Genomic DNA, 15690 nt, shown 5'->3' on the forward strand with positions numbered 1-15690 from the left:
CCTGCCTGCCCCCCCACCTCCTGCCCACTCTGTTACCTCTCCTAACCAGCAGGGGGAGCATGGCCCTGCCTGTCCTGATCATTCCACCCAGAACCTGAGGCAGGTGCCTCCAGAGCAGAGGGAACACCCCCAAAGAGGAGGGCTCTCGGCTGACCCCTGCCGGTGGGAAGTCGCAGTGAGGGCCCTGTGGCCGGGAGCTGCTTCTCCCTGTCCCCAGTGTCCTCAGGACTGGGCTTTGCTGGGCTCTGCCTGCTTTCTCTGTTTAAGGCCAGGTGTTCCCAAGAACCAACCATCAAGAACTAGAGCCCCGTGAGCTGGGTTCTGGGAGTGTGTGTACGCCAGTGTTTTCTGTGGAACAGAAAGACTTCTCCGTAAGTCTCAGAGTCTGAAAACTCCAGTCGTGGCCTCACATCGGGCCAGGAGCTGACTGGCAGGTCACCAGGAGAGTGAAAGCAGCAGATAATTCTCAAATAGGCGATATCCGCACATAGGGTCCTCCGCCCCGTTTGGGCGGCCTCCATGCCCGTGTGTTGCTGGTGATTTGGGTTGTGCTGCCACACACCTTCCAGGAGGGTGTGGCTTTGCCCGCCAACAGCAGTGTGAGGAGTACTGCCTACCCTCCACTCGCTGGGCTTTGGTTGAGGTTTTATTTTTTTCTCCCAGGAAATTGGCTTTATTGGGGAGCTCCAGAAACATGCAGAGAAAGCGGAGGGCTGGGTGACAGCAGCCACTCTTGGCATCACACCCACAGTGGCACTGTGACCTGATGAGGAGGGCTGCACACAAGGGGGAGGGAAGCCTGCGCAGCTCAGCGCCTGCTGCTACGCGGCCCCTGGCCCCTCAGGCAGCATCGCACGGCTCTCTGCAGGAGGCTCTCCCCGTCCTCTGGACAAGCAGCTCTGTGCAGCGGCCTGTCTAGGGGCCAGAATCCAGCCTTGCTGCCACGGGCTCTCCACATGAGCCTCAAGGCCATGTCTGGTCTAGCATAGAAGCTGCCCCTCCCCCACAGGTTGTTAGTCTTGTTGCTCCTGGCTCCTTGGTGGCGACAGCTGGCACTGCACGTGCTTGTCACCTTGCTCACCAAGCATTGGGTAAACAAGGAAACTGACCTACTGGGACAAGAGCCCCACGCGATGCCAGGGTGCTGCAGGGAGGGAGGCCCTGAGAGCCGGCCACTCCCGAAAACTGCTCTTGCCTGTGCCCTAGAGCAGCTACACTGGAGGCCAGGGCTGAGAAGAAAAGTGGTTAGAGAACGCTGCACAGGCCTCGGGTCTGGGTGAAGGTTCTTCTGAGGAGACAAGAGCCCGTCTTCTGTAGAACCTTTCTGCCACCCAGCTGGTGCTTCTTAGAGTAGGGACCGACTGTCTTACTAACAGTGAGCGCCCTGGTGCTGCCCACATCCAAGTCCTGCCCTGAGTGTGCTGGGTGTGTGCTGTACAGAGTCCTTCATTTCGTAGGTGATAGAACATGTTCAGAGACCGACAGTAGGTTACCAAGGTCACACGGCAGCAGAGCAAGGTCGGTGTCTGACAAGCCATCCTCCTAACCATTCTGCTGTACCATCCTCAATGCCTGTCCACAGCTGGGCCAGGCCAGCCAGCCCTCTGAAGGGGCCAGTTAATAGATGAGGAGATGAGGTTGCCCAGGGCTCCCTCAGGCCACCTCCTCCACCCCAGCATCCCAAGGAGAGGCCAGGAGTGTCTCCAGCTCTCAGATCTCGTAGCTGTCAGTGTGAGTGAGTGATGAATGGAACTGTGTAGGATTCCAGCAAAGGAGACAAAGTCACACCATCTTTTTGTTGTTGCTGTCGATGGACCTTTATTTTACTTACTTATATGCAGTGCTGAGGATCGAGCCCAGGGCCTCACACATGCCCGGCAGGTGCTCCACTGTTGAGCCACAGCCACAGCCCTCATACTAATTTTTGTGAAAGAAAAAAGAAGGAATTGTTTGTATCATCTGTGGTATGTGCGTGTTTGTATGTGTGTGAGAGAGAGAGAGCAAGGGAGGGAGAAAACAGGGACAGAGATCGGTACCTTTGAAAGCCATGTGACTCGGGACTGGGCTTATGGCTCAGTGGCAGAGAGTTTGAGGTACTGGTTCGATCTTCAGTACCACATAAAAATAAATAAATAAAAGTGCTGTGGCCATCTACAACTAAAAAAAAAAAAAAAAACCATTTTAAAAAAAAGAAAGCCATGTGGCTCCTTCTGCAGACTGGTGCCATTCATGATCTTCCTAGGGTGGCTCTTGTGGAAGGTGGTCAGCAAGTGGTGTTTCTGAAACCGTCTCACCGTGCATGGTTTATTTTGTGGCACTTTAAAAAGAAAGACTCAACTCCTCTAAAAAGCTTCATTTGAGAGCTACATTTTGAGCATCTTCTTGGCCGAGGAGTGACCGGAAAGCCTGGGTCCTGGACGTGGGCAGCAGCAGTCCCTGTGTTCTGGTGGCCTCGCGCTCTTCATCCCTTGACATAGCGTGTCACCCTGGCAAATCACAGCTCTCCACGCCAAAGGCAGCGTGGTCTGCTGAGATGGCAAGAGCGGAGCAGACTTGGAAGAATTAAATAGCTACTGAGTGGTGCCAGGGATGAGCTCTGCCCGTGCAGCTTGACACAGCGACTGCCCACCGTGTTTAATGGCCATTAAGAGCAGCTAGCTGTTTTTAAAGAACAATCAGTTGTTTCTGAGCTCCCGTCTCTGAGCCCGAGCCGGGGCTAATGGGCCGACACACGGCCGCGCTGGTCCTGCTTCGCTTATGAGCATGCCAGCCCACGGGGGGCGCTCCGAGGGAAGGTTGCCCGTCCTCTGGAGGTGCCCGTCGGGGAGGGGGCAGCCCAGCCCGCTGTACAGGAAGGGCACGGCAGCTCCTTGGTCTGGCGGTGTTGGGGTTCCCCTGCAGCGGGGAGCTTGGAGAGCTTTCTCTCAGGGAGCCGAACTCCCCAGACACCTGAGCCGTCTTCCTCAGACAGAGTCACACTCCACAGAACAGGTGCCCCGCTGCCTCCTTCACCTCCACAGCCAGGTGGTTGCTACAGCTGGCCCTGCCGGTCCCCTGCTTGCTTCTGGTCTTCATGGTCAGTTCAGCCTAAGTCACAAAGAGGCTGATGGACGTAGGCCACAATGCTGGGTGCCAGGGCCACTGCTCTTCACACTCCACTCTGCGCTCCGTGAGGAAGCGCCGGAGGCGTTTCTGTGGGCGCCTGCCCGTGCCTTTCTCTCCCTGTGGCATTGGGTGTGGTGGACTCCTGCGTGTGACCTGTGGGGACACGCATGCTGTCTGCTAGGAGCTGTGGCGTGGCTTCACCAGGAGCCTGCGACACCCTGCCTAGACAGCCCAGCACCCTAGGTGCCGCATCGTGGAGTGACCTTTTTTGGCAGTGCAGACTGTTAGTTTTTCATCACTGAGACCAAGACACCTGGCAGGGAAACCTTAGCCGGGAGAGGCTCATGCGACCTTGGTTTAGAGCCCTGGGTTCTTGGTCAGCCAGCTCCATTGCTCTCGGCCCGAGGTGAGGCAGAGGTGTGTGGAGGAAGGCCGCTCACCCTGTGGTGGCCAGGAAGCAGAGCGAGAAGGGGCAGGGGCAGCAGGGGAAATGCCCCCAGCCACACAGGGCCCCAGTGTCCCCCTCCTCCAGCTGTGCCCACCTGCTCACAGTCACCACCCAGCGAGTCCTTGCAAGCCAGGATGGACTAGAACTCGGAGCCTCATAGTCCAGTCCTCCATCCTGTCCCTCCTGCGGCATAGGAACGAGGGGACACCTCACGCCTAGACCATAGCACAGACTCTGTCACCAGGTGTCCTCCCCCAGGCAGAACACTAAAGATTCTTGTAGTGGTGGTTATGGTGTGTCGGGAGCCCCAGGAGAGCAGCCGCTCCACACCTCTCACACAACAAACTCCTAGGGCGGAGGGTCCCGTCAGTGTCTCTGGTACCACGTGTGCAAGCCACCTTTGAACCATGGCCCCGGGAAGGAGTTCACAAGCTTGAGACAGAGGGGAAAGCCAGTGCCTCCAGGGGAGTCACCCATCCATAGCAGCGTGACCGTAGACCAGGTGGCCCCAGCTGAGTGGACATTGAGGTTCCAGCTTATGTGAGCCGATCAGGCGTGCCTGCCTGCATGAGCATGTCTCTGCTGAGGTGATGTCACCACGTCTTGTTCGCTCCCTTCCTTCTGCAGGAGGACACCATGGAGGTGGAAGAGTTCCTGAAAGAAGCTGCAGTCATGAAGGAGATCAAGCACCCGAACCTGGTGCAGCTGCTGGGTACGTGGGGCCGGCAGAGGGAGCACCGAGGGACATAGGTGCTACAGGAAGAGCCCGCAGCAGCACTCCTCTAGGGTTTTGAGCGACACACGCTGTGTGTGTGTGTGGGGGGGGTTGTAGGTGAATCTCTTATTAGCTGCTGAAACTTGGGGATTTTCAGGCGCTTTCTCATTGAAGTAGATGGACGTGGACGTGACATAACCATTGCAGACAGCCTGGCCGTGGCCTGGGTCCCTGGATGTGGGGCCTGGCCTTCCTTCCTGTCTCACCGGCAGTCTCTGCCTGTGTCAGTTCAGGCTCTTGGGCTTGAGGGAAGAGGGTGGCCACGCCCCTGGCACAGGAGCATGGTCTCAGGCGGCAGGTACTTGGAACCATGTGAGAAGCTGGGCACCGGGCACAGGGGCAGAGTCGGAATCTGCTTCTGAGACAGGCCCTGCCAGGTGTGTTCGGCTGGGCAGAGCCACATGCCAAAGCCCTCCGTGTCCTGTTGGCAGGGGTCTGTACGCGGGAGCCCCCATTCTATATAATCACGGAGTTCATGACCTACGGGAACCTGTTGGATTACCTGAGAGAGTGTAACCGGCAGGAGGTGAACGCAGTGGTGCTGCTGTACATGGCCACGCAGATCTCCTCGGCCATGGAGTACCTGGAGAGGAAAAACTTCATCCACAGGTAGGCCACCCTGGCCGGGCAGGCTCCTCCTCTGGTGTGAGTGCTGGCCGCCCCAGGCCTCAGAACAAAGACACACACAGAGCGCCCTAGGCATCATCCAGGATAGACCCTGGACCGGTGGAGCAGCTCATCCCCAGAGTAAGAATCATGTCACTCCAGAGCCGTTTTGGATAGTGGAATAGTAAATGAAGCCCGTAGGAGGTGTCCTTACTGACATCACCGCTCCCTTGGGGACCAAGTGCTCACTCGCTGTTCCTCCAAGGCCAGGTTTGTCGGTGATGCCTCTTCTGACAGCAGCTTGCTTTCATTCGAGCTCATGGTTACAGCAGTGCACAGGTTGCTGCTGCCTGGTTCAGGGACATTTCCTGATGGTCAGAACTGCGTGTGTACAGACCTGAATTAGGGGCTGCTGGTTCAAGGCCCGGAGCATCAGGCCTTCAGGAGAGCTGAGGTGCCATGGTGTCACACTTCTAGGTGGACGTGGCTTCTCAGAAGAGGGATGCCCACAGGACAGGACCTGGTAGGCTTTGCCAGAGTCATTTGTGTGAGATGTTTTCCATGCCACTGTCAGCCTTTCCTACCCAGTTAACTCAACTGTGAAACCTCTACATGAGATTTCTTAGAGAGTGCGTGTGAAATGCTGCAGTTCCTCCTAAGGCGGATTTTCCATGCTCCATGAGCCCTAGTCCAGATGCTCCTGTCACTCAGCACAGCAAACCTCTGATGCTGCAAATTGAGATTTCTTGACTTCTGGTTTGCCTTGCATGGCTAGGTTTGTCCCCTCTCCATTCAGGCAAACTTTTAAGTGCTTTACCAAAATCCTGTTAGGACCACTCCTCTGTATTTAATCTCTCTCATTGCTGGTGACCAAGCTGTGTCTGCAGCAGTGCCTTGAGCTGTGCCTGGCCTTACCCCTGCCTTCTACTTTGCCTGGGATTTCATGGTTAACATCCATGAACCAAAGATCAGACACCCACCTTCCTGGGAGAATTGAGGTGAGAGGGAGCGCATTAGGCCAGAGAGAGTTTTTAAAAGAGTGTGTTGGGGTTGCACCAGGAAGTAGAGGAGAGTAGGGAGCCAGTCTGAGTGGAGTGCTGCAGGCTGGACTGTGCTCTTCATGTGGAGTCAGGCCAGGTGTGGGAGGCTCACTCTGATCTGCGTTTCCTGCACTCGGGGGTCTGGCTGAGGGCTTGCTCCCTGGGCCTGGCACAGCCTAGCAGTTGCCACAGTTAGACAAGCCCCTGTGCTCTCAGAGCCTGCAGAGGCACTTTACGTGTTTTATCACCTCTCACAGCAGTCCTGAGAGGTGAGCATGGTTACTCTTGTCTTCACTTTATGGCTGAGTCCCGAAGTAATTAACTTGGTCCAGGTCAAGGCCCAGAGGGCCTGCTCCCAGCACCAGCTTCTGCTGCTCTCAACTGTGGTGGAGCCCCAGCAGTTTGCTGAGGGACTGGTGCTGCCCCCTGGCACGTACTGAAGCTTCCTGGGACCAGACTCCATGTTCCCAGTGTCGTGTTGCACCTCTGCCTAGTGGTGGTAGGTCTGGAGCCAGCCAGAGGCCCTCACAGATTAACTCCTTCTCTTCTCAGAGATCTTGCTGCCCGAAACTGCCTAGTAGGGGAAAACCACTTGGTGAAGGTGGCCGACTTTGGCCTCAGCCGGCTAATGACGGGGGACACCTACACAGCCCATGCTGGAGCCAAGTTCCCCATCAAATGGACTGCACCCGAGAGCCTGGCCTACAACAAGTTCTCCATCAAGTCTGACGTCTGGGGTGAGGCCCTGCCAGGGCGAGCCTTCAGTGCCTCCCCTGCACCCCGGCTTCTTGCCTTCCCTCTTTTTCTCTTCATTACTTCATTCCCTGTCTTATTTTTCTTTCTTTCTTTCTCCTTTTAAAATTCCTTTCTCCCTTTTTCTTTCCAAACCCTGGTAGCCCAGATAGCTTACTGACTGCTGGTGTCCGTGCCATCTCATGTTCACTGCTTGGGTTTGCTGGGGCAGCCAGCTGGCCCTACAGGTACCCAGAACTTTCCTCTGGGCAGGGAATTTTGCTTAGTGTGGTTTAGGCATTTAAAAGGACACTTGTTTCTCAAATCTCATGTGGCAATTACCTATGTTTATTTTTTAAAGAACTCTTTGTTCAGATAACTGTAAGCACACACTGAAGAAGATAGCCAGAATGAGCACCTGTACCCGTCAGCCAGCTGTAATGGTCACTGGCTCATGGTGGTCTTGTGTGATCCACCCTGCTCACTCCCTGCCCCACGTTGTCATGAAGCAAATCCCAGACTTCCTATGTTCTGCACCAGATATTTCAGTATCATCTCTTAGAGATGAGTTCTATTAGCATAACCACAGTGCTGCCCTCAAACTTGGTGGAATTTCTGAATATTATCAAATATCCAGCGTTCAAATTTCCAATCATATAAAAATCATATTTCCTTTCACAGTTTGAACCAAGATTCAAATAATGGTTCACAGTCCTCCACACCTCTGTGTGTCTGAGACTGTGAGATAGTCTAGGTCCCCTCCCTGGCCTACACTTGAATCATGCTCCTCTAAGGAGTCCTCAGTCCATTGGTGGAAAATGGGATTTCAAGTCTTTTAAAAAAAAATTGTGAAATTTTTAGAGTTGGAAGCCCAGGGCTTAGAGATAATCCCATATACCCAGAAACCAGAGGTGGCCTGCTGCAGACGCAGAGCTGTGAAAGAAGGTGATGCCCTCTGCCCCATGGCCCTGCAAAGGCTGCTTCCCACAGGGGCTGACCTGGTCACTCCCTCTCCTCAGCCTGGCTTGGTCTGTGGTGGGAGTAGACAGTCCCATCGTGCCCCGTGGGCCTGGGTTGCAGGTCAGTCCCTGGGCTGCTTTTGAGGGGTGACTTCTGATGTCTGCCGTACAGGATGCCAGAATTCACACCTCTCCATGAGCCTGTCTCTGTTTCTTTTAGCATTTGGAGTACTGCTTTGGGAAATCGCTACCTATGGCATGTCTCCTTACCCGGGGATCGACCTGTCCCAGGTGTATGAGCTGCTGGAGAAAGACTACCGCATGGAGCGGCCGGAAGGCTGCCCTGAGAAGGTCTACGAACTCATGCGAGCATGTGAGCTTCCCCCGCACGTTCTAGAAAGCCTGGGGGGTGAGAAACTCCAGGGCTGGGAGAGTGCACGTGCATCGGACAGTGGGGTTCCCGTGGCTCTCTGCTCCCATGCTTCAGAAGCCCCTACGGCAGCAGCTTGATGTACATTTTGAGACTTTTTTTAGTCCTCTGTACTCCTGCAGTGACATACCTCTGAGTTGTTTTGTTCTCATTTTTCAATGGGATAGATGGATACCAAACCCAGGCTTCTCACTGATAAGTGCGGGTTCCTGGGCCTGCCTGAGCCCTGCGCTCCATTGGCTGAATCTGCAGGCAGTGCCACCCAGGCAGTTTCACACTGCTCACGCGTGTCGACGCACATGTATTTGGACGGTACACTTGTGTGCTTCCTGTGTCTGTGAGGAGTGTGCTCCTTCGTTCCTCAGCTTGTGCTCCGCTGGGTGTAACAGGACACCTCTCCTTGTCCGGACATCAGGTCTCTCCCAACCCCCGCCTTGTGTCTTCGTGGAGCTGCCTAGCTTTCCATTCAGTGACTTCATCTGTCCCTCCAGCCCTCTTGGGACAGGTTTTGGTGGTTTGTGTACTTGTGTGGTTCTCGCCACCATAAGCAAGGCAGGAATGAGCACCCTCGTGTGGTCTCTGTGCACTCACCTGGTGTCTGAAAGCTGCATTGTTCAAAGAACTGTGTGCGTTTTAAATTTTGATAAAGTGTGCCAGGTTATCATCCCGAAAAGGCAGTGCCGACCTGCACTGCCCTTGGGAGCACCTGAGAGCAGCCACGTGCTCCCACACTGGCGTTTTTGCGCTTCATCCTCGTTTGGTCTTGTTTTAATAGTGTTTCTCCACTGAGGAAGTTTCAGACTTGGGTAACCGGGAAGTAGGGCTGAGATAGGAGCAGGCTGTTTGGCTTATTAACTCTCAACACCTATGACAGTGGGGATGGGAAAATACATTTATAAATGTGGTTTTTAGTGTTAGTGTCTCTCTAGGGTTTTGCAGTTCATGTTCCTGACAATTGGTAATGTCTTTTCAAATTCTTAATGTCTATAATGGGACACAGTGGCGTTTGTCACTTTAACTTGTGACAGAACCATGTGATAACAGGCTTGGAGTCCCTTTTCCAGACCGCCCCTTAGGAGTTGCTGGCCACACTTGTTAGCAGGGCTGTGGATGGTCTGACCCGGCCTTTTCTCTGTAGGTTGGCAGTGGAACCCCTCTGACCGGCCCTCGTTTGCTGAAATCCATCAAGCCTTTGAAACAATGTTCCAGGAATCCAGTATTTCGGACGGTAAAGGCCCAGGGTCCCTGCAGTGGGGTGACCGTGGGGCTGGGCTGCCAGACACGGCTCCAGCCTTCACCCTCTAGTTTCCTCTGGCAAAAGTGCCCGGGTCAGCAAGTGTTCTGAGTCCAGAAAGCAGGCCACAGGTGTTGGCACTGGGCTCTTTGGAGGCCCTGCAGAGTTCTGGAAAATGCTCAAAAAGTGCTGTTCCTTCAGCATCTGTGTCCCTTCTCTGTACGGCATTGATGTCCACTATGTCTTAAAAGGCAAAGGGGAGCCCGTTCTGAGCTGCACTGTCGCTGATGGCTCTGGGTCTTGTTTGTGTGATTCTCAGAAGTGGAAAAGGAACTGGGGAAGCAAGGCGTTCGGGGAGCCACGAGCACTTTCCTGCAGGCCCCAGAGCTGCCCACCAAGACCAGGACCTCCAGGAGGGCTGCCGAGCACAAAGATGCCACCGACGTGCCCGAGACGCCCCATTCCAAGGGCCAGGGGGAGAGCGGTAAGTTCCCAGCCACCCACCCTGTCAGGGAGGCTGTGCATGGGCCCACACTGAGGGAAGGCGTCCCTCATTGAGTCCTGCTCTGGACAGAGAAAGGCTCTCCTCCCGCACAGCACCACCCTACCCTGGGAATCCCTCAGGGGCCGTCAGCTTCCTGGTCAGCTCAGTCAGAAGGCAGAGGTGTTACGAGGCCTCGCATCTCTCATTCACCACATTTGGAGGCATCTTTCAGGGCCAGTGCAGCAGTGGTAAATATTGGACCAAACAGAGCAGCTGGTTGTAAAGGCAGCAATAGGAGCCGTCCACTCGGGCTGAGTGGAGCCAGCAGATGCCTGTGGAACAGCCTCTCCCTTGTGGCTTCCGAAAGAGTGTCTTTGTCGCACACTTACCCAGGAGAACCCCGGAGATGGGATCAGTTTAGGGTGGGCCTCAAGATATTACCAAAGATGATATTAGCAAACATTGGCCCAGTGCTCCTGTGCACCTGCCAGGCTCCGCTCTAAGGTAGCAGGTGCCTCCAGAGTCGGAAGACTGGTTCTGCTGGGCATCACTGGGTCCAGGTGTCTGAGTAGGGCCAGGCATCTGGGTTCACAGAAGCTCCTGGCAAATGCTGGTGGTGGGTCTGATGCTACCAGCCTGGGCGAGTAGGAAGGAGCAGGATAAAGCCAGTTCTGGTGGAGGTCTGCAAGGGCTGTTTACTTACCGCAGAACCCACAGACCCAGTAGGAAGGGCTGGAAGGGTCAGCCTCCGCAGGAGTGGCCATGTGCAGTTGCACTCCCCGGCCACCTGCAGGCTGCGGCCCACAGCCTGCCTGGAGTCCTCAGCCTTCATCCTGTGGTAGTCCCATGACTGCGGACGGGGGAGTGGCAGAGGGGAGAGGCCACGTGGTAGCGCTGTTAAAAGCCCAGTGGTCCACAGTCGTGTTCATTCACGCCCATCGGTGATCTTCTGAGGGGTGTTTTGCTGTGTATCTCATGATGAGCCAGGAATATCAGGTGACTCTCCTGCCCTGAGACAGATGTGTAGAATTTCACTCTTTATTTTTTTAAATCTTTATTTAAGTTGTAGATGGACACAGTATCTTTATTTATTTTTATGTGGTGCTGAAGATCGAACCCAGTGCCGCACACGTGCAAAGCAAGCGCTCTGCCACTGAGCCACAGCTCCGGCCCCTAGAATTTCCCTCTTCACCTGCTTCTGCTGGTTTAAAGTTTGAGGAGGTCTCAGCCGTCTTGGATTCAGGTGCCTGTGTGCCACCTGGACTTGTGACAGGCACGCCCTTGCACCTCTGTTCTGAGCCCCAGGGTGCTGACAGCCAGCCTCTCCCCGCGAGGCCACCTCTGAGGGGGATTCCATCATTCAAGGTCAGGACCAAGCAGGTTTCGTATGGGGCTCCGGGAGTAGCTTAGTGGGAGAGCACTGGCCTAGTGTGGGCTAGGACCTGGCGTGACCTCCAGCACCACCAAGAAGAGAAAGAGCCCTCCTGTGAGCAGTGTTCATGTGTGGAGGATGCCCGGGGAAGTCCTGAGAGGCCACCCTGTTTCTCACACACCACGGCCTGCTGCTGCGTGCCCCTGTGGTATGCAGCCTCTCCTCTAGATGGAACCTCGTGGGAACCTCCGCTGGCTGGCTTGCCTGAGAGCCACCATCTGACCCCTTGCTTGACCTTGTCATTGCTCTTACTGAGAGTGACATTTAGAGGGACTCTGAGCTTTAGAGTAAACCCGTGTTAAGATGAGGAGGCCAGGGCCATCCTGCACTTTGGGTCCTCTGTCTTCAAGGAGACTAACAACCATGGTGGCGTGGTTGAGAAATTAGGTCCGGGAGCTCTGCCGTCATCGTCTCAATTACGTCCTCACGGGCTGTGGGTTTTCTCGTCCTGCATTTTACAAGTGGGAGAGTTCTGGGGTGAGTAGAGAAGGGCCGTGTGGCCTGGCTCGGGCAGTGATGCAGAGCCTGCCATCAGCCCGGCCAGCCCGCACCCCACGAGGCTCCGCTGGGAGCTCCTGGCCCGGAGCTGCTCACCTCTCCCCTGTGTTTCAGATCCCCTGGACCCAGAGCCCACTGTGTCTCCACTGCTCCCTCGAAAAGAGCGCGGTGCCCCCGACGGCAGCCTGAACGAAGATGAGCGCCTTCTCCCCAAAGACAAGAAGACCAACCTGTTCAGCGCCCTGATCAAGAAGAAGAAGAAAATGGCCCCAACTCCTCCCAAGCGCAGCAGCTCCTTCCGGGAGATGGATGGTCAGCCAGAGCGCAGAGCGGTCAGTGAGGAAGACGGCCGGGAAACCAGCAATGGGGCGCCAGCTCCCACCCCCTCAGACCCAGCTGAGCCCACCAAGTCCCCGAAGCCCAGCAATGGAGCTGGTGTCCCCAATGGAGCCTTCCGGGAGCCTGGGGGCTCGGGCTTCCGTTCTCCCCACCTGTGGAAAAAGTCCAGCACGCTGACCAGCAGCCGACTGGCAGCCAGTGAGGAGGAGGCCGGCAGCAGCTCCAGCAAGCGCTTCCTGCGGTCCTGCTCGGCCTCCTGCGTGCCCCACGGGGCCAGGGACACCGAGTGGCGGTCCGTTACTCTGCCGCGGGACCTGCAGTCCACCGGCAGGCAGTTTGACTCCTCCACATTTGCAGGGCACAAGAGTGAGAAGCCAGCTCTGCCTCGAAAGCGGGCCAGCGAGAACAGGCCTGACCAGGTGGCCAGAGGCACAGTGACCCCCCCGCCGCGGCTGGCAAAGAAGAGCGAGGAGGCCGCCGACGAGGTCTTCAGAGACAGCGCGGGGGCCAGCCCTGGCTCCAGCCCTCCCAGTCTGACTCCAAAGCTCCTCCGCCGGCAGGTCATGATGGCCGCTTCCTCTGGCCTCCCCCACAAGGACGAGGCTGGGAAGGGCAGTGCCTTAGGGGCCCCTGCTGCCGCTGAGCCACCACCCCCCCTCAGCAGGGCGGGGGCAGGTGCTTCTGGGGGCCCCAGCAAGGCCCCGGCCGAGGAGTCCAGAGTGAGAAGGCACAAGCACCCCCCCGAGTCACCAGGGAGAGACAAGGGGAGGCTGTCCAAGCTCAAGCCTGCCCCCCCGCCCCCACCAGCCTCCACAGGGAAAATGGGGAAGCCCTCACAGAGCCCAGGCCAGGAAGCAGCAGGGGACACGGGCGTCAGTGCAAAAGCAAAGGCCACCAGTCTGGTTGTAGATGCTGTGAACAGTGACACCACCAAACCTAGCCAGCCAGGAGAAGGCCTCAAAAAGCCTGTGCTCCCATCCACGCCCAAGCCACCATCAGCCACCAAGCCTCCCGGGACCCCCACCAGCCCAGCCCCTGGCCCCTCTGTGATGCCAGCAGCATCCTCAGCCCAAGCAGGTGACCAGCCTTCGTCCACGGCCTTCGTCCCCCTTATATCAACCCGCGTATCACTTAGGAAAACCCGCCAGCCCCCAGAGAGGATCGCCAGTGGCACCATCACGAAGAGCGTGGTCCTAGAGAGCACCGAGGCCCTGTGCCTGGCCATCACCAGGAACTCTGAGCAGATGGCCAGCCACAGCGCAGTGCTGGAGGCCGGCAAGAACCTCTACACGTTCTGCGTGAGCTACGTGGATTCCATCCAGCAGATGAGGAACAAGTTCGCCTTCCGAGAGGCCATCAACAAACTGGAGAGCAGCCTCCGGGAGCTTCAGATCTGCCCGGCCACGGCAGGGGGTGGCCCCGCAGCCACGCAGGACTTCAGCAAGCTCCTCAGCTCTGTGAAGGAGATCAGCGACATTGTGCAGAGGTAGCAGGAGCCAGGGGTCACCAGCCGGAACTGCTTGCAGCCTGCTAGGGCTTGCCCTGCCTGACAAAGGACCAGTGAGCCGCACTTGGCCCGGGGCTCTGCACCAGGGGGGCACCAGGGTCCCACAGAGTCCTGCCCGACTACCTATGTTGTGCACCAACTGTCCTCCTGCTCGTCGCCTCCCCAGCCCGGCCCCATGAGCCACCTCTCCTGCTATCTGTGGAGTCCTCTCTCTGTGGACTGCAGGTGGCACTCCAGGGCCCACCAGGCTTGTCACCCCCTGGTGCTTGGACTCAGCTCTCAGGCCAGCTGGGAACAGCTGCGAGGATCACCCTGGCCTTGCTTCTCCCTGGACCTCCTGCTCCAGCTGGGCCTCCAGGTGCCGTCACCTCCAACCCCTGGAGGGAGCCCGCCTGCTGTCCTGACCTTCCACGCTGAGGGCCCCTTGTCTGGAGAACTCCGTCCCCAAGAGGTATGCACGCTGCACCACCCTCCAGTCACTGGTGAGCTCTCCAGTTCTCGCAGAAGGGACGGCTGTGGAGTCAAGGGAACACGGGGTGCCAAACCCAGCTAGCCTTGGAGGCCCAACAGCGGGGAGCCAAAGAGTGTCAGGCTGGGGGTCTTTACTCTGTGTCCTCCCAGCCTCTAGCTCTGGCTCCCTGTGACACGCACTGCGAATCCTGGATAGAAAGCTTGAGTGCTGAGTGGGTGCCCAGGGGGGTAGAAGTGGAGGTGTTAGCCCAGGGCTGGGCCTGGGCAGGTCTGTGGTGGCCAGGGGACCCTTGCACACATCCAGGTGCCCCAAAAGGCCTGGGTTTCTGACCAGTCTCCCTTCCCTCCCTGCTCCTCTGAGACACAGGAGATTGTCATGGGGCCTCCCCTTGGTGAAAGGTAGTCTTCCGGAGCTCCTGGAGCATTTCAAAACTCTGCCCTCCACACAGCCACCTGGCCCAGAAAGGAGCTGCCACAGGCCCCGGGCTCGGAGCTCCTGGAGCATTTCAAAACTCTGCCCTCCACACAGCCACCTGGCCCAGAAAGGAGCTGCCACAGGCCCCGGGCTCAGAAGGAATGTCCTGGCTCCCCCAGGCCCTCCCCAGCTCAGGCACCTTCAACTGCACATCTTTTATTTAATCACCGTGAGCAACACTTAGCCCAGTGTTCCCATGGGGCCACCAGGGACTGTTGAGAAAGCCACAGACAGGAAACCCCAGGGTCTTCTCAGAGCAGGCCAGGCTGGCCGGGACCAGAGCCCAGTGCAGAGCCTGGTGCCCCGGGGGCGAGGCCGGGGCCTGCCTGGCCCCAGCTGAGGGGTGCGAGGTGCAGCTTCACGAGGCCCCACTTGCACACCGACCACCTAAACTCACAGTTTACTTTTCTGGAAAAGATGGTTTCCTCTGGGTCGTTTTCATGGGGTCCTCACAGTGCCCCCGACGCCTGTGGCTCAGCCCGGGAGGCACCACCACACCGCCAGCGGCCTTGAGACCAAGCCACACACCTCCCGCTCCCCGACCACCCGTTCCACGAGGTACTGGTCTCTCCATGATGTGCCACTATATTTTGCATTTATACTTTGGTATTACACTCTTTTATAGACAAGCTCTTTTATAAACGACGTGTAAATGTTTTCCACTGTACTCCCTTCTGGATGCCCAGGGTGACCCTTTTCTCTCCCTTGGTCCAGTACATTTTGTTTCTGTATATGACTGTGTTTTGTTTTTTTTTTTTTTAATCTAAATCTCTCCTCTGTAGTATTTTTGAAATAAATAAGTGTTTATAAAATTGCTGGCACATTGCTCTGTTCTGTGACTCCTGTCATTCCAAGCCATTGTGCACCTATGGGGAGGGTGCCGTGGGCTTGGCTCCTGAGCTGAGACCCAGCATTGTTTCATGGAACAGAGGGGTGGCGGGTTCCCACAGTGACAGCCCCACCCACCCACCCAGCGTCACCCTTGTCCTGGGGCCGATATTGTAAGACTCACTCGCTGTGCTGTGCGCTCTGGCCCCTCTGAGTCCTTGGCCCGCACTTGTTGGCTGCCACACGCCGTCCAGGCCCCATCTGACTGGCCATGTCAGGCTGCCACGGTCATTGAAGTGGGGAAGTAGGCCACGTCCGAGTCCCTTT

At 56.8% G+C, this 15690-nt stretch overlaps 1 protein-coding gene across 3 annotated transcripts in view; it reads left to right on the forward strand.

Moving 5' to 3' along the window:
• The window catches only part of Abl1 (ABL proto-oncogene 1, non-receptor tyrosine kinase), a 129948-nt gene extending 114601 nt beyond the window's left edge, over nucleotides 1-15347 (forward strand). For 2 of the 3 annotated variants that reach the window (XM_005321086.5, XM_078048415.1), the window contains exons 5-11: nucleotides 4181-4265; nucleotides 4760-4937; nucleotides 6527-6711; nucleotides 7886-8038; nucleotides 9234-9323; nucleotides 9649-9813; nucleotides 11858-15347. In XM_005321086.5, the coding sequence (XP_005321143.2) occupies nucleotides 4181-4265; nucleotides 4760-4937; nucleotides 6527-6711; nucleotides 7886-8038; nucleotides 9234-9323; nucleotides 9649-9813; nucleotides 11858-13572 (2571 nt within the window). In that variant the 3' untranslated portion in view covers nucleotides 13573-15347. Of the gene's footprint in view, nucleotides 1-4180; nucleotides 4266-4759; nucleotides 4938-6526; nucleotides 6712-7885; nucleotides 8039-9233; nucleotides 9324-9648; nucleotides 9814-10923; nucleotides 11179-11857 lie in introns of all 3 variants that reach the window. The other variant, XR_005734165.2, reaches the window with a different exon arrangement.
• The last annotated feature ends 343 nt before the right edge of the window (nucleotides 15348-15690 follow it).

This window comes from Ictidomys tridecemlineatus, chromosome 4, assembly GCF_052094955.1.
Source record: "Ictidomys tridecemlineatus isolate mIctTri1 chromosome 4, mIctTri1.hap1, whole genome shotgun sequence".
NCBI classification, from domain to species: domain Eukaryota; kingdom Metazoa; phylum Chordata; class Mammalia; order Rodentia; family Sciuridae; genus Ictidomys; species Ictidomys tridecemlineatus.